The sequence below is a fragment of the Paroedura picta genome, chromosome 4 (genome assembly GCF_049243985.1).
Source record: "Paroedura picta isolate Pp20150507F chromosome 4, Ppicta_v3.0, whole genome shotgun sequence".
Taxonomy (NCBI): Eukaryota; Metazoa; Chordata; class Lepidosauria; order Squamata; family Gekkonidae; genus Paroedura; species Paroedura picta.
Window position 1 is genome coordinate 29,124,074 of NC_135372.1, and position 18,299 is coordinate 29,142,372.

Sequence of the window (18,299 nt, forward strand, 5' to 3'; positions counted from 1 at the left end):
AAACGGATTAGTCGGAAGATAATTAGTCCATAATTGCTAAATGGAACCTCCATGTTCAGAGGCAGATTGTGCTGGACAGCCTCCATCCTGTTAGTGGATTTCTTGGAGGCTGCCTGGGAAGCAGGACTGAGAGCTCATCTTCATTTTAGCTTAGTCCCATTTGCTTTCCACCATCCTGAAATACCTTCTACATCAGAGGTCCCCAGGATGGTGCCCCTGGCCCCTGCCCTTGTGTTTTAAGAGAGCAGACTTTCACCCAGCCCGGTTTCTGAATGGCCTTTGGAGATCTGATGAGCTGTGAAGATTTTTAAAAATTCCTTCTGCAGCACCTCTCACTGAAGCACCAGGGATGATCTTCATTGTGTGGCTGAAGGAAAGAGGTGTGCAGGCAAAAAAACATCTGAAAACAACATGTCTGTTTTAAAAGACACCCAGTCAAGCAGGGCTTCAACCTGGAATTTTGAAGAGCTATTATGAGAGGTATGCATCGCCTCATTGCCTGTCATTTTGTGGTTGGCTTCAACTCATGTGGCAGCCATTTTACACTTGGCTCTGCCTCATGTTTTTTTTTTAAAGAATCATAGAATCATAGGGCTTTTCCGCACGCGATAAATATAGTGAAATGCTTACCTAATGTAGATGTTATATTCCGGCTGCTCTGCATGACGTCGCCTGCATCCAGCATCTGGACAGCTGACGGCTCACTACCTCCTCCATTTTAAAGCACTTCTCTGGGAATCCCGAAAAGTAGATTCACCAACCTAAAAAGTGCTAGCTACGAGAGAGCAATCAGCAGGCAACCAGCAGAAGGAAAGTATGGAGACTCAAATGCAGTAAAATCGCCTGCTTTTTCCCACCCTCACACCCACCTCCCTCTCCTGGGGATAGGAATTTCTTTTTAAAAATGGTGATGTGCCTGGAGCAATGAATAGGCAGACACGTGTGTAGGCGATGGCAGAAATAAAATATTTTTTTTCAAAGTTGTAACACAAAGCGTGTCTCTTGAAAGTTTTCTCTCCCCACCCGCAAAACCAGGAACTATATTATTTTTTAAACTAACTTCAAAGCCTGTTCCTAAGAATGGGCCTTGAAAGGGTCCTCTCCCCTGGCCCCCAGCCAGGCAGCTTAAGGTGGCTTTGTGTTGCAGCTCGCAGCCAGATCAAGTGGGCCGGGTAGAGGCTGGCCAGCTTGTTAGGAGGCCTGGGACAGAGCTCCTTAACAGGCAGGCAGCAAGCTGGGAGGCTCTCATTAGCAGGTCCTCGACCACGACCCTTTGCCCAAGGCCCTCTCCCCTTACCTGCTGCTGGCTCCAGGCACTGAGGCGCATCTGAGAGCAAAGAGGCTAGAGTCCCGGGACGGAGGGTGGGAGCTGCAGGGGCAGGGACAATCAGGGTGCAGCCAGCTTTGCTTTGCTGGCTGCACCCTGATTTGCCCTATTCCAACTTGGTCAGCCAGACATATCCCACCTCCCCCAGGCTGTTTCACAAATATATTAACCATGGATAAGGATGTATCCAAGGACTTGTGCTCCCATAAGGTCACCATGCACCTATGATTCCATGCATAGAAGTATGAACATAGAAGTATGAATTAAAAAAAAAATTAGTAGGCATCATGGGACCTTTAAACTGTGTCAAAATATGGAGGAAGGGGATTGGTTGCCTGAAATGATTGATAGGCAGAAGCAAGTTGCGTATAAGGCGCGTTGCTCTCTTCCACCTCTTCCAGCAGCAGATGTGGAGGGTGAGACGCGCAAAAAGGATGCTGACAAAGGCAAGTCAGCAAAAAGTTGAGGAAGGGCTGGGAAGTGCGATAAAATTTAGTGCTTTGCCATTCAGTTGGCGTAACGCTATTTTTACTGATGTGTGAAAATACCCATAGAGTTGAAAGGAACCCCCCAGGGTGATCTATACTTCTTTTAATACAACTCAAACTCCCATTTGCCTTTTTAGCTACCGAATCATACTGCTGACTCATGTTCAGTGTATGGTCTACTAAGACTCCTAGATCCTTTCTGCATATGCTACTGCCAATACAAGTCTCATCCATCCTACAGTGATGCATTTGATTCTTCCTAAATGAAGAACTTTACATTTTTCACTATTAAAATTCATTTTATTCATTTAGGCCAGTTTTATAGCTTGTCAAGATCATCCTGTATTCTGATTCTGCCTTTCGGTGTGTTTGCTACCCCTCCCGTGCGGCAGCCATTTTGTGGTTCCACCCACCAACCTCTGTCAAAATACCAAAGGTGACCTAAAGCACAAAAGGGTTTGGGGACTCTCTTTCCTACATCTTCTTGAGCTAACCTTTCAATCTGTTAAAAAAAAATGGGACAGAAACACCAAAAATTAAATAAGGAGAGGGGACGTTTTCCAAATGAAGCAATTCAGACAAGTCTACAGGTCATTCCCGGTGTATTCAAATAAATTCAAATTTATTTACTAAAAGACGTAAAGTTGTTCCCTCCCCCTCTTTTTTTCCAGAACAGGAACTGGACACAGATGTCTGTTGTTATATTTCACCTGAAAACAGTTTAAACAGTTGCAGCAAAAATTGTGGGGGGGAGGAGGCGGGAGAGGCGGGGGCATGGGGGACATCCTGACCGTCCTTCTTGGTTCTGCTTAATAGTTCAAATGTCCTTTTTTTTGCAAATGGGAAGGAAGGAAAGTGAGGGGAACAGGTTCTAGGTATATATATCTATATTTCCTTTTCAGAGTTCAAAATTAAGGTTCAGCTGTCATGAAATTTACTCCATAGAAGAAATAGAACGACATTGTACAAATCACATACAGAATTGACAGGAAGTGTAAAAAAAGCTGTATCTACAGCTGTAAACGTGGACTTTAGAAAACACACACACCATTCACACCCCATCATTCGTTCGCCTTTCTCTCTCCTGCCAGGTTGGCAGCCCTGTACCCTTTGCAACAAACAGAATGGGCAATAGTTGAAGTGGACCGGGACCGGGATGAGGGAGGCCCATGTTGAGTGCATCTCCACCTTGTGAGGGCTAACGGGTCTGTTTTCCACTTATAATAATACTTTTAGTATTTAAATAGAGCTTTCAAGTGTATCGGGGGTATGATCTGTATTCCTCATGCGTTCTGCTAAATAACACCATTCTAAGACTCCGGGGTCAATTGCTGGCCGCTCAGGGGGCAGGAGCTGCTGTCTGATGGTTCCTCAAAGGCAGCTCTGGAAGAGCTAAGAGAAAAACACTCTGACCCGGATAGTCCAGGACAGCCCAAGCTCAATCTCAGCAGCTAAGCAGCAACATCTCTTGCAAGTACTTGGATGAAGACCACTGAGGAAATCCAAGGTTGCCACTCATTGGCCCTTCGCCTAGGAATGCCTTCAGAACCCCACAAAGGGCTTGGCCGCCACTTGGTGGCTCTTTCCACTGCTGCCAAACACGCAACAATTGTAGTGCCCTCGTGGCCATGGCAAGATTGGAACGCCGGCATCTCTCTTTTTAACTAAGTGACAAAGGAGCCAAGACCCAAAGGATTCTGTGTGCTCACAGACTGACTTCTGGCCTTGATGCCTGCAAAATGGCAGCTCCACCCCTTGCTGTACCACTGCTGATGCCAGAGGGGCGTCATTCCAGACCCGTTTCTGAAATGGAGAGCTGCAGGTGTCTCGCCCTGCAAAGAAATGAAGTCACCAGTTTCAGGTCACTGGACAGAGCTGCACTTCATATCCACCTCTTCTGTCACATCTTGGTCCTTTAATCAATTTTTTTCTCTGTTGCTGATTTGAGAGATGCCCTAGGGCAGGGGTAGTCAACCTGTGGTCCTCCAGATGTTCATGGAATACAATTCCCATGAGCCCATGACTGGACTCATTTGTTTACTGCTCTAAGCATATTATACCAGCTTCAGGAGGGGAGCCATGTTGGACTTGATTTGAGTCCAATGGCACTTTAGAGAGCAGCAAGGTATTTTGACCTACAAACTTTCTGGAAGTTTGACTCTAAGCATGTATCCCCCCCCCCCTCCCCGCATTATTGTTGGTCTCTGCACTCCTTCAGGATTTCCAACTGCTCTAAATATTTTGGGAAAGCAGAGAAGAAATCATTGTGAAATACAGGAGAGCATTGTGCCACAGTTCACCATACCATGAGATACAGGCTGGAACCAATGGGTCTAAACAGGGCTGATGCCCTCTGTAAACATTTTAAACCCCACGCCGAAGATTCTGCTACCTGGGTAAATTAAGCAGATAATTCAAGTTTGCATAATTTTATTCTGCTACTCCTAGAAGGCAGCAAGAAGCTACAGAGGCCGTCGAATGTCTCCATCACCCTCAACCAAACCGAGGAAATCTATTCAGCGAGAGGGTCTCTCATTTTGTATTTTAACAGGACATGGGCAAAGGCTGCCTTCACGGCTGCAAGGGATAGAAACCTGCACTCACTCTTTTACGAGAAGCTGAGGTTCTCAGGCAGTTCTGTGCTTTCCCCCAGCATTTCACAGAATCATGGCATGAGTGCACACACAGTGGAGGTGGGTGGTCGGGTTTATGCCTGTGTGATTTTGAAACCCTGGGGTCCTCATAAGCCTTTTAGATCAAGTCACCATTTTTATAAGGCTCGGGCAAAAATGGAATGAGGGGAGGAAGGTTGAAATCTCCCGGTTTTAGATGCATCCACCTCCTCCCTTCTGTTAATTGGCACTTTCTTTAAAAGCCCATGAACTGAAATTTTTTAAGGAAGCTGGCTGGATAAATAGAAAACAAGGCCATCTTTAAAATAAATGCACCTTAGAAAGAGCGGAGAAAGAATAATGGGAAATGAAGACATTCCCAATTCCCGCCTGGTTTTATAACCACCCGTCTTCACCACTGGCCCAGAGGGAAGGGGAATATCCAGACACCTGAACTCAGCCCATGGAGAATTTGGTGCTAGAAGGTGTGTTGCAAGTGCATGCAAGCTTCAATCCCATGACAGGAAGAGGAAAGGGGGTCAACCTAAGACCTCAGGAATGCGCCATGGACAGAGCACACCAACCTGGCCCCTTCTTCTCCGTCCGTTTCGCAAAGCCCTGCTTGTCAGCCCACCTCAGAGGCCTGGTGGCTCAGGTGCCCACCTCTGACTCGGCAACTCTGCTTCTGATGCTCTCGTTGCTCCGAAAACACACGCACTCTCTCACACACTCAGGTACACCACAACAGGAATGTCTTAAGTATATCATCAAGTCCTGGAATATTTCAAACGAGCTGAGCGGAAGATCGCACCGAGCCATGGTTTTGTAAAAAGAGATCTTTTGGTCAAATGAGTACCCTTGGCATGTTGGGAATACCAACCCTAGAAGCGATACAGTGTGCTTTATAGCTGACCTGGCGCTTGGGAAGAAAGGACTGGGGGGGGAGGGGGGACTTATCAGTTGGGGGCAGGATCCAGGCATGTCAGCAGTTACAAGTGGGAGTGGGGGAGTGGACCTCAGGTCCAGGGAAAGGCAATGAAGCCAGGCATGGGGACAGGAGCAAAGTCAAAAGCTGTTTAAGGACTCCCCACACACACACACACACACATGGAATGCATGGGACTTCTCGGAGGTATGTGGATGGCTGTTTTGGGAACAGAGTAGGAGGACCCTTGGTCCAATCCAGCAAAGCATTTCTTCAGATTCCAGGATAAGCCTCAAGACTACCAGCTTTGATGGCTTTTGAAGATGACTTGGCTAATTGGTAGAGCGAAGGAGAAGGGAGGGTCTATCCAGGGAGATAAGACAAAAAAATGGAACCTTTCCGGACCGAGGCTGGGGAGGAGCAAGCGGGGAAGACTCCCATTTGAGCCCCTATCCCTCACCGGCAACAAAAGGCTGGGCTGATCCGGCCAGTCGGTCGATTCTGCAGCAAGGGAGAAGGAAATGGGGCCAGGGGGATGGGGAGCCGGGATCCAAAGAAGCTCCATGGAAGGGAGAAATTTCACCTAGAAGAGGCAGAGATCCGTTGGCGGGAAGGGGAGGCGGAGAGGCGGAGAGGGGCCGACATTTCGACACGTCGAAAGGTCAAAAAAGGAACCAGCCGGATCTTTGGCTGAGCAGGTCTCGATGGTTTGCGGTAGAGAGACGGATAGAGCTATCTGTTGCATACTGGTTGATTTGTCTGTTGAAGAGAATTCTTCTGCAGCGAAAGGTTGCTTGCATCGGCGTGGGCTTCTTTAGCATACCCATTGGAAACGTCTAGCTGTGGAATAGTCACAAGAGTCTGAGTCTGTTTGGCAGTGTTGTAAGCCTTACAAGGGTTCCCTTTTCTCTGTCTGTCTGTTCCTCACCCAGAAAGGTTTGCGCAGTTTGCCCTCTGTGATAGCCGGAGAATTTGGCAGCGGAGCAGAGCGGAGGACTCTGTCCTCCTTCCTCCTCTTTGCTTCCCAGAGCCGTGGGTATCGTCCTACAAAGGCACTTCCCGACCACGTCAGGCCCACCAATGGACAGTTTTCGGCTCAGAGGAGGATGGTGCCCCTGGTGGCGGCAAAATGCTCCTGTTCTCGAGGCAAGCCCTTGGTCGGTGCCTGAGGCCTTTCCAAATGGGACCAGCCGCTCTCTGCGGCCCCGAGTCTACTTACCCCCAAGCCAACCACTGAAGAGGGAAGAGAGAAGTTTGGTCCTGCGGTTTTGTTTTCACTTTTAAAAAAAATAGAGTGACTGTAATATATATATATATATATATATATATAGAATATTATATATATAGAATTTTCTATGTATATACATCTATCATCTATTTTAAATATAAGTCAGCGTTTGGTGGGCATGAGAGGTGCATCGGAGTCATCTGATTGGTCCGCTTGCCCCGTTCCCTCCTAGGGGGGAGCTGTCCTTGGTCCTGGAAGGCCCGTGGGGGCGTGGCTCTTCCCCACAAACAGGGGCTCCTTTCCCAGTGGGCGGAGTTTAATTTTCCTCCCCCTCCCCCCCCGGAAGAAGGAGGGGGACAATAGTTCTTGGATCTCCTCTTGCAAACGAAAGAAATTAAGTGGGAAAGGAAGGCTACCTTCACCTAGATGGTAAAGAGAAGAGAAGTTAAATGGCTTGCATTCCCAAGGCAGGTGAAAAGCGGCCGTCTCTTGCATTGCTCCTGGTGCGGCGGTCCCTGCGGAAACGGCCCCTCCCCCACGGTGTCTACTTCAGAGCTTCTCGGATGTGAACGTGGTCCTGTTGGGTTGGCACTGCCCCAAGATCACTGGCCCTGCAAAAATGCCCCCACCTCACTTTCAGTACAGGGATTCTCCAGGACATTCTGGGCTCTTTTTGCCCCACTGGAAACAATGGAGGGTGGGGGGCATCTTCTTCGTCCCCTTTGTCCAATTGCTTTGCAACTTGGGGGTTCTTTTTAGGAGTGTCTCCAGCAGCTGTGCTGCAAATTTGGTTCTTCTATTTCAACCCCGCCCCCACCAGACCACTGGACAGGCAAAAATTTCCCAATGACTTTGATGGCTCCATAGGTTATAATGGAGCCAAATTGATTTGGGTTTTAGCAGTTTGGCTCATGTTTTGAATGGGAGAAATGTGGCTCAGCTTAGGAAAACCCAAACCCACACACCCCAAATCAGCCCTGAATTGACTTTTTTTTTTTTTACTTGGGTGAGCCAAATTGCACACCCCCAGGTTAGAACATTTACTTCCATCTCTGGCATAAGGCCACCCTGGAAGCCTCCAGCTTGCCTGTTCCTCTGGCGGCAGCTGCCACACTGGGAAAGGGTGCTCAGGAAAGCCATGACTGGCTCCCAAGCCACAAATGCCACAGATGTAGGATGTCCAGCTTCACATCTAAATGATCTCAAAAAACCTTCCTTGAACTTCTCCTGATAGGTGAGCCATCTTCTCTACGTTCTGCTGCACCTCTTAGCGTGCAAGATCTTTCCCCACCCCACGCCACCCAACAAGGGGAGCTGGGGCGCAGAAAATATTCCCTACAAGAGGCCGCTGTGTGGTCTGTGTTCCCAACTCCCCAACCGAGAGAAAGGAGGATCTTCTTGCCCTACCTGGGTGAGCAGAGAGTTCATCTCCCGTGCAGATCCGTGTCAGTAGGGGTGGCCGCCATCCTTGGGCCGTTTCAACTGCACCTTCAATCGCTTCATGCCGATCTGGAAACCGTTCATGGCCTGGATGGCCGTTTGGGCACTGGAAGGGTTGTCAAAACTCACAAAGCCTAAATGATGGGATGGGATGGGAAAATTCCTGTGCAATATTTATCTAGTTATTCTGCGTTATCCACAGCCCACCTTTCTCAGTGGGCTCCAGGCAAATCACACAGAATGAACCGAGGCAATGGACAGGATGGGACACCCGCTGGACAAAGCCATGGGATTTGGATTCTGGAAGCCTGGACACCAAACCAGACATCCCACAAGAGAACTGAAGCACAATAGAAGTGTCAACAGGACACACTGAATTATGCCGAATTCTACCCTGGCATCCTAGGCAGAGTCTGCACTTACTTTCTTTATTCCATTGTCAATCCTGTTGAATTCAGATCGCTTTGAACTCGATTCTTCCTCTCCCCCCCCTCCCCATTGAAACTGGAAAGTCTTCTGCACGTGGTTAGGGAGGCTCAGAAGGTGGGGGGGGGGGAGCCAAGCCTCTTTCTTTCTTTTCTTGAAGGGGGGGGGGGAGAGGAGCTAGGCAGGGGAGCCTCTTTCTTTTCTTGGAGGGGATGGGGGAGAGGATCGAAAAAGGCAGAGGACGGAGGAAAAATCCAGGACTGACAGAAATTGAGAGAAATTAGGGGCTTCTCCTTTAAGGCAAGCGTGTCACATGACCAGGTGTAGCCTATCAGAGGTTCTCTACCACGGAGCTTTCTTTCCCAAATGGATATTGAGGCTTAAAAGCACTCTGAGATATCGCACAATAAAGGTAGGGTCACTCCGGATCCATCCTTCTTGCTGCAGAAGGAAATTTTAAATCGCCCCAAATCCAAACGGAAATCGCATTCTGCGTAGAGGGCAGGGACTGAATCGATCTGGGGTTGGAATAAAAGCTCAGTGCAGTTTACGCCCTAGTTTCAACCAGCTATGTGCAGCAGTATGGGCCATAGTCCCTAATCAGTTTTCTTTGACAGAGCCAAGTGGTGAGCTAGGCTGCTCTGAAGCAACAGGACCAAGGGTCAGTCCAGGGGCCCCTTGAAGACTGACAACCTTTTATTCTGGGGACAAGAAGAATGAGACTTTGTCGGTTTTAAAGGTGTCACTGGACTCAAACTTTACTTTATGAGCATGGGTTGCCTAGAAAAGCTCCCCTTAAATAATTCAGTTTTATGTCGATTGTGGCAACCCAGGAGAGAAGGTCCTGAGTTCTTCAGGCAGGCCCTTCCACAAGGCGGAGGCCACAACCGAGAAGGCCATGTGCTGATTTTGCCCATTGTTGCTACAGTTAATCCTCAACATAAATATTCTTGACAGGCCCACGTTAGGGGTGAAAGCATTTGCAGGAGGGATCCAAGACGGACTGGTGGAAGCACCACTGGAGAATCTACTGTAAACCCCTGGTCTAGGTGATCTCAGGAGGGAAGCATTCCTGGGGATCTTCCAGCTCACTAGAAAGTCCCATTAGGTCTCCCCTAAATCCTCCCTGGATTCCATTCAATCAAATGTGTAGGATGAGTTACAAACTGTTTAATTCCAGTCGTGCGATTAGGATTGGCACTGTGGCATTTCGGGGAAGGACGCTTCTCTCTCCCCTGTCCACTGTTTTGCCAACCTCAATTGGCCCCAGGATGGAAATATTCATCCCAATGGAGAAACCTTGGGGTACCCAGCCACGCTAGGGACACCCTGCCATACTGGCAGGGTACACCATGGGGGTAAATATTACCAGCCTGGAGCCCTTTCAGATTAACACTCTTCCATTATGTTCTCCTATGCAAAAGGAAAGAGCCTCTTGTGGCGCAGAGTGGTAAGGCAGCCGCCTCAAAGCTTTGCTCATGAGGTTGGGAGTTCGATCCCAGCAGCCGGCTCAAGGTCGACTCAGCCTTCCATCCTTCCGAGGTCGGTAAAATGAGTACCCAGCTTGCTTGCTGGGGGGTAAACGGTCATGACTGGAGAAGGCACTGGCAAACCACCCCGTATTGAGTCTGCCATGAAAACGCTAGAGGGCGTCACCCCAAGGGTCAGACATGACTCGGTGCTTGCACAGGGGATACCTCTACCTTTACCTTTATGCAAAAGGATGCCCCACCCACCCAGCCACCCCTCCCTTGCTTACCAAAACATTTGCTCTGGTTCGTGGCCCGGTCCATGAACACTTTGGAGGAGATGATATTCCCAAAAGGAAGAAACATTTGCATCAGCTCGTTGTCCCCAAACTCTTGAGGGAGGTGATAGATGAAGAGGTTGCAGCCTTCAGGGCCTGCCGTCAGGACGCAAGGGGGGCAGTGGGGAGCAAAGCCCCGCCCAGGCATGAGGAGGGAAATGAAAGACAATCTGCCGTTTAGCACACACCGCTACATGCACCAAGCTCATGGCTGAGATGGCAGAGGGGACGGGTGGCGGCTTCTCCTTGAATTCCTCAGGGAAGGGATGCAAGGTCCCCCCAGAGGGGGTGAGGTCCCTTGCTGCCAGGTCCTGCCTCCCCACTGCTGCCCAGCTGGCCAGCGAGGAAGAATTTATCCCAAAAACAAGAGATATCCATCCCACCATCCCACCATCCCATGTGCACATTTGTGTCTACATTTGTGTCTACATTTGTGTCTACATCACTGTCCACATAAGGCAGAAGTGACTTATTTACCATTTACTTATTTATCATAGTTTTTGACCCCTCCTCCCGTTCTGAAAGTGATGATGTCACTTGCGGGTCACATGGGCTATGACACAGCCATGTTGCTGCAGGTTGGCTGGGCTTCCCTGCTGCTCCTGATAAGTCCCCCACCCCACCCCACCCCACCCTGCATCCCTACGTCTTGCCCCTGAACTCTCCACCCCCTCCCCGTCCCCAGGAGCAGAGGAGACTCACCTTCTCGTTGCTGGTGCTGGAGGATCGGCAGGGGCTGCGGAATTGCCTGAGCTACTGGAGTGATGGTCGTTGCTGGGTACACCGCTGGGCAGGGTGAGAGGGGACAGGCAGAGTTAGTGGGGAAGAGTGTCGAGGAGGGGGCTGAGAGCCGGGCACCTTTGGCATTCTGACCCAGTGTGATGGGTGCAGCCACAAAATCAGTGCCACCAGAGGTGGCGCCAGAGATCCAGCGGCTGCCTGTAGGGTTGGTCCTGGGGCTATAAGTGGCAGCTGCTACCACTTCCTCCTGCCAAGAGAGCTAAGCCCTCCACACTCTCCCTCCACAGAGGGAGAGCACTGATTCAGCATAGGTACCTGCATACTGCTGTACTCCGGTGAACGCTGGATGCAGAGTCTCTGCTACCGAAGGGTTCTGGGCTGAAGAAGGAAAGAGGCCTTGAGAAGAAAGGGAAAATGGGCTTGCCTTGGAAGAGCTGGAAGTCCTAAAATTAGCACTAAAACTTCAATGAAATTTCACACCAGTGTCCAAAATTAGCCATGGAGATAACAAAGAAAGCTGGTATTTAAATCCCAGTTGCCGTCTCATTTTTAACCCCTCCTCGCTTCCTCCCAAGAACACACGGCTCTCCATGTTATCCTCCCAACAATGAGAGAAGAATGCCCCACCCAAGGTCATGGCAGAGTGGGCATTCAAACTTGGGTCTCCCAGACTCTGCTCCTTCAAGTCTGAACATTGTATTAGGCCTCTTGTGGTCTGTACCTCAAATTATTAGAATAGTGGAGAAAGAAAGGCGAAGGAAGGAAGGAAGGAAGGAAGGAAGGAAGCAAGGAAGGAGGTACTTGTGGATACTTCTTGGGCACCTTTATGGCCCTGATTAACCAGTGTCTTCTGGATGCAGAAATTGTGAAGTACACACACATGGCATCTCCCTGGCGTCCAGAAAAGGGAGATTGTGTGCTATCTGTGGACTCCTCTTGACATGAATGGGACAGCCCCCACCCCCCACGCAAGAGATCTTGGTTCTGCCACAGGCCTATCCAGATCTGTGGCTCAAGATTTTGGCCAATTAAGGATCCCTCCGTCTTCTGTATTCACGAGCATATCAAGTTTTTTGTTTAGCAAAGCAAAGATCTTGTTGTTCGACTCTGTGCCTAGTGGGGTACACGGCTCTCTCACCTAACAGAGAAACCTTCAAAATACAAAATGCAAAATACAGAAAAAGGGGGGTTCAGTTTTGTCACCCAGATGTGAATGTTCAGAATTTTAGAATTCAGATTTCTGGATTCCAAGACACTGAACTGCCAGCACCTAACTAAGGGGGGTTTTATGTCAGAGCACTTTATCCTATTTGATCCTGACAACAATCCCTTGAGGCAGATTTGGATGACAGTGGCTGGAGGTCACCCAGCTGGGTGGCCAACTGGCCTGACACAAAACATTCTGCCCTTTTTTCAGATGCTTGATGGGCTGTGGTTTACCCAGTTGTTATTCCCCTCCATGCCATGACAAGCGTCCGCTCCGCCTTTCCACATGTGACGGGGGCAGGATGTGGTGCACCAGTCTTGTTGGCACCAGTCTTGTTGGCAGTCCTATTGTCTAGTGAGTTTCACTGAGCGGGCATTTGCACCTTGGCCTCCCCAGACTGGCTTCACTGATCCCCTGGGCTGGCCAGGGTGGCCAGTGGAGGGCTAGAAACACGGCTCATAAAAGAAGCCCAAAAGGCAGAGAGGCCAAAAGGACAGGGGAAAGTCCTTTCCACCCACCAGACTGTTCCTTTCCCCTACTTGCTGTTACCTGTGCAAGGCATCAGCCCATTGGCATAAACTGCCTCCAAGGTGGGATGGCCGCTCGGGATAGGCACCACTCCGGTAAAGCTGTTGGTGATCGGCGTGACCAGCCCTGGGACGGCGGTCGTTCCCAGGAGGGGGGGAGAGTGTAACCCTGCAGGCCGGAGGAAGACACAACAAACAGGAGGGCAGATGTTACGTTCACTTCTGCAGGGTCCAGCACAAAAATGCTTGGTGGGGCCAAGAGGCAAAACCTCACTTATTGGCTAGCCTCCCTGCAAAGTCATCCGGAAAGCACCCTCCCTACCCAACAGTTTTATGCTTAAGAAGGATGTGTCCTTTTCTTAAAAAGCTAAAGTAGGAAAAGGATGCCTGACCTGCACACGCCAGGCTGAGCCAATCTCTTCGGGCCTCGAATACAAAGCAGGGCCAGCCCTGGTCAAGGTTTGGGATGGAGACCATGAGGGAAGTCCAGGGCCATTAGGCAGAAGCAGGCAATGGAAAAACGCTTCTGGATATCTCTTGCCTTGACCTGGATGACCCAAGCTGGCCAGATGTCATCAGATCTCAGAAACTAAGTAGGGCTGGACCTGCTTAATACTTCGATGGGAAACCAGCAAGGAAGTCCAGGTTGTAGTCTGCACGGGGCTTTTTACCCACTCCCAGTTTGAATGAATCCCTCCTGTCTACACCGAATTCGATTTCCATAGTGATTTTGGAAGCTTTAAATTTTTCCTCTGCAACATGCAGGTTTGATCTGCAGTGACCCTACCTTTCCTCCCGCAATATCCGGAAGTAGATATAACCCTCAATATCAGGAAGTATGCTGATTTTTGCTTTTTTTGCATTAACGCCCTTTTCCTTGCCTCACAGCAAAGCAGTCATCCCTGATTGGCCAGGGCGTTAGTTCAAAGTCTTCCGGGTTCTCAGTTGCAAGGCTTCCTTTAAAGTGACTGCGCTCCAGAAACCCTAACTTCTCTCAGCAGAGATTTGCCTCTCAGATTTACCCCCCCTGTTCTGCTCTCTCCAATCCTCTCCTCATCCCTTCGCTGAAGAAAAGAGACTCCTGCTGCACTTGGCTCCCCTCCCTGTTCTGAGCTTCTCCAATCAAGTGCAGAACACTTTCTGTTTCAATTGGGGGGGGGTATAGAGGAAGACCCAAGTTCCAATCGATCTGAATTCAGCAGGATCCACAATGGAAATAACAAATTGCAGAATCAGCCCAGGGTTGCTAGAGAGAAGCAAGCGATGGCAATTCACCCCTGAGCATCTCCTGCCTTGAAAAACCCAAGAGAGGGGGATGTCAGTCAGCTGTGACTTGATGGCCCTTGACACACACAATCAAAAACGGGCCAGACAGACGGCTGAGCTGAGGTTCACTTCCACAGTGAGCCTGGAGGGAACAATCTTTCAACCTCACCCAGTTTACGAGGGTCCCAGGAGGCAAAACAGGAGCAGGGGATTACACAGGCCACTTAATTTTTTGTGCAACAGATTAAAAGAAAAAAAAATCGAACAGATCAATGTGTGCCACCCCTGAACTTTGGAACTCTTGTTCCAACTTCTGGAAGTATCTGTCTTATTAGATTTGGATCCCTCACAGTGTTAAGGCCAAGAGAAGGATTTCCACCCACACTGCAGGACTTTCTCTCCTCCCCTGTCTCGCTACAGCCCTACATGTTCTCCAAAATGAATCTCCCTTTTCCCGGTACAATTTTTCAGGGGGGTGGGGAAGATTGGACTGAAGTCAGTGAGGGGAAGGGAGGGGAGAAAGCCATGCTCCACAGGTGGAAATCCTTCTAGCTGCAGAAACACCTGGCTGGATCCAAGCTGGACTCAAACTTCCACACAGGGGTTCCCAGGTGAAAAGTAGGATAGATCAGGGCCAGTTTATCCATGTAGCACATGCATGGCCCCTGTGCACAGCCTCCCCCATGCCGGTGGATCAGGGCTGTAGCCTCTTTCCTCCCTCCTTTTCTTTTTTTAAAGGATACTTGGAGGGACACCCCTTTGTACTGTGGGGGGGCCCTCCGCCCACAGTCAGGCTGCTCCTGCTGCAATTTTACTCTTTAAGGCAGGGTAAGTCATACTGCGGCCCGCCAGATGTCCATGGACTACAATTCCCATGAGCCCCTGCCAGCTTTCGCTGGGAATTGTAGTCCATGGACATCTGGAGGCTTGCGGTTTGACTACCCCTGCTCTAAGGCCTCACAAATACTTAAAATATGTGGATTTGTAGGAGGAACGCCAGGCTACTGGGCAAACAGCTCTTAATTGGTGATCTCAGCAGATCCTTAGCCGATCCCACAACCACTACATCCTGCAGAAACTCTCCCTGCTGACCTTCACACACAGGTGCCTACCTGAGGTTTGTGGAACAGGAGTGGCCGGCAGCCCGTTCAAGCTGACCGTGCCGATTTGCTGGAGGTGGCACGGGGAGAAGGTGAGGCTCGGACTCACGAAGCTGCCGTGGGAAGCCGAGAGGACCGTTTGCTGCTGCATCAGCTGCAGAGGTAAGAGGAAAGAAGCAAATAAAGGTGGGGAGACCAGAGGAAAGTCAGGGGTTGGGGGCTTGTCAGCAGTCCTTTCTTCATGCCCATTCCCCTTCCCACTGTCTTTGCCAAGCTGGACAACAGAGCATTTGAATGGGGAAATAACAGCCAGGGGAGGTCTGGCTTTGCCTAAGGTGAAATGGAGAAAAGAGCAAGTGTCCAGGAGCACCTTAAGAACTAGCACAATTGGGGGCTAAGGACGACTCTCCATTGGATATAATCGAGGGATGGGGGCACCGTCTTCAGGAGCCCCTAGGTTCAGACCCCTTGGACTGGGGGTCGTCAACCCCCGGTCCGCGGCCCGGTACCAGGCTGCAAAGGCCACAGGTGCGGACGCCAGCACGTCAGCGACGCAAACGCGCATGCACGCAGTTGCCGCGCATGCGTGTTTGCGCCCCTGGTGGTGAAAACGCGCATGCGCAGCAAATGTGCACATGTATGTTAGTGCCACCTGGTGGCAAAAACGCACACGTGCGGCAACTGCCCGTGCGCATGTGCGCGCAGCTGCCACGTGTGTGCGTGGCACCCGGGCCGTCGGCTCTCCCCTCACCCCCGGAGGCGGTCCCTGAGCTCAGAAAGGTTGGGGACCGTTGCCTTGGACCAATCATTTTATATTTTGGAGGGGAGTCAGAGAAGAGCCTCCTGGAGCTACCCTGAATGTTTGGAGGCTGTACCTCAAGTCCCCTCCAGGCCCCGGGAAGGACAGGAATGCCAACATTCCCATTATATATAGCGCCATTGACTTCCATGGGCACCGAAGCAGCAAGTCCTTTGAAAAATGAGTAAATTAATATAGTTCCTGATTTTTTTTTTGGAGAGGGGAGAGAAAATGTTTAGGAGGCACACTTTGTTGAATGATATGTTTATTTTTGGCATTGCCTACATGCGTGTCTGCCTATTCATTGCTCTAGGGAGCTCACCATTTAAAAAAAAGTAATTCTTGTCCCCGCGAAACTGGTTCATTTGAAGCCCAAATATTTTGTCCTGTTGAGTACAAAAGACTGTCTATGGCATGAAGTCCCCGGGAACACAAAGGGCAGGCCAGGAAAGAGAGAGGCTGGCAGGGCACACCCTGCAATAAACTGGCTCCAGTGTCGAAAGGCACTTGGTCTGTTCCATGTTGGTCTGTTCCAATTGTGATGGTTCTAAATTATGGTGACTATGTGATTTACAGATGCTTTTAAAATTTTGAACTTGTGCACTATGTATAACTAGCTGCCCTCACCCCCCCTGCCTGGTTGCTCCCCGTGGCCCGGCAAGCACACCCAAACGGCTCTGCGAAGTGCCAGGTGTGCTTGCTGGGCCGCGGGGAAGCAGTCTGTTCCCCCCCCCCCAGTGGCTCAAACACTGCTGGCTGGGTGCAAACCTGCCGTGCTCGCCATCCAGGGGTGGTCTGGCAGCTCTCAGTGCATCTTCTGATTGGGCCAGGGCCTGGACCGACAGGGCCCTGGACAGTCTCCTCCTAGGAGGCTATAGTGTTAAGGATTTTGCATCTCAACCTTTGTGTTCCTAACTAATCTCCTAGCCTGAGCCTGTACCCATTACATGACACCTTTTGTTGTGCTTATCTGACTTTTGTTGTGCTTATCACTATTGTTTCATTGTGAAAGATGATCTCTGAACTTATATGCCTCATGCTTGGCTGGCAAATGATGTTCAATTTTCAAAGGATCCTCTTTGGGGTTTTTTAGGTGATAGGCATTTATTAATAGTTTATGTTATAAAGCTGAATTGGTTCTATTTAGTGGACCGGCTGAAGCAGAAAGTACTGGGTTGGATCCACTTAAAGGATCTTAGGGGCCTTGAGTGATCTTTCTCTGCCTGATATCCCAGAGACGATCCATTCTACATAAGGCAGCTGGATCCTGATCAGGAATTGGATATCTCCTGCTGAACTTCATGCCATAGACAGTCTTTTGTACTCAACAGGACAAAATATTTGGGCTTCAAATGAACCAGTTTATGAAATTTGGTATGTGCTAGAATATCCCCCTGTTGAGCAAGAGGTTTTTTCTAAAAAGAAATCTGCACTGAAATATCATTAATATACTGATGTAATAATAGCAGCTTCTCAATTCCTAGCTTTCTTTATTTTAAAATAAAAGTGTGTCTCCACCTTCTCCCCTTAGAGATGTATATGGGGAAAGACTTATCTCTGCACAGGAAAAAGGTTAGCGACTATTATTATTATTATTATTATTATTATTATTATTATTATTATTATTATTATTATTTATTTATTTATTTATTTATTTATTTATTTATTTATTTATTTATTTCCCGCCTCTCCCGACAGGCTCGAGGCGGGTCACAACTACCCCCATTAAAATTCCCATTAAAACATCAATCTACTAACATGATGGCTAAAAATCCCATCCCCCCCCCAATTATCAAAGAGGTGAAGAGGAAAGGATAGGGGAGTAGCGTACACTCCAACTCCTGAGAGCTGGAAATGCAAATGACTGGCTAAACCTAATTTTTTGTTGTGCATGCTCATATTGATCCAGCTGTATGAAGGTTGCAATTTCTTTTAAAAAATCAGAAATGGAAACCATTTGTCTTTGGGTGGAGATGAGAAAAGAGAGCTGCTTGACCATAACGCCAGTCCAAACGTCAGAAAGTGGCCCTGAGGCGGGCAGGAGTGGGCAGAATGAAGAAAACCCACAAAAATATTCCCCACAAGGAAAAAGGCCAGTCTACATCAGATTCCAGAAAAGACGGGAGGAAAAGGGTCATCAAAAGAACAGGAAAAAAGGAGAAAACCAAAAACTGGTTCCATTCTATTTCCATCCATGGCCAGTTTCTGAGATGCTCACAAGTCAGACAGCTCTGCTCCATCTGTCCCTTGCTCCTAACATTATTCAGAGGTATACTGCCCCTGTGCATGGAGGTTCCATCATCATTAACAGTTAACATGTCCTACATATATTATCCTATTCTAGCTGGACTTGTCTCTTTTTTAAAAGCAATGTGAACTCATGGAAGAGGCTACTGTTGGCACAAT

General features: G+C 49.1%; 1 protein-coding gene across 5 annotated transcripts in view; it reads right to left on the bottom strand.

Annotated features, from left to right (window-relative positions):
• Nucleotides 1-2,409: 2,409 nt before the first annotated feature.
• CELF5 (CUGBP Elav-like family member 5) overlaps nt 2,410-18,299 on the bottom strand; it is a 68,328-nt gene continuing 52,438 nt past the window's right edge. For 3 of the 5 annotated variants that reach the window (XM_077332116.1, XM_077332115.1, XM_077332120.1), the window contains 7 exons: nt 15,107-15,248; nt 12,751-12,897; nt 11,310-11,390; nt 10,956-11,039; nt 10,206-10,349; nt 7,988-8,154; nt 2,410-7,002 (listed from right to left, as the gene is read on the bottom strand). In XM_077332116.1, the coding sequence (XP_077188231.1) occupies nt 8,027-8,154; nt 10,206-10,349; nt 10,956-11,039; nt 11,310-11,390; nt 12,751-12,897; nt 15,107-15,248 (726 nt within the window). In that variant the 3' untranslated portion in view covers nt 2,410-7,002; nt 7,988-8,026. The remainder of the gene's footprint in view (nt 7,003-7,987; nt 8,155-10,205; nt 10,350-10,955; nt 11,040-11,309; nt 11,391-12,750; nt 12,898-15,106; nt 15,249-18,299) is intronic. The other 2 variants (XM_077332118.1, XM_077332117.1) reach the window with 1 other exon arrangement.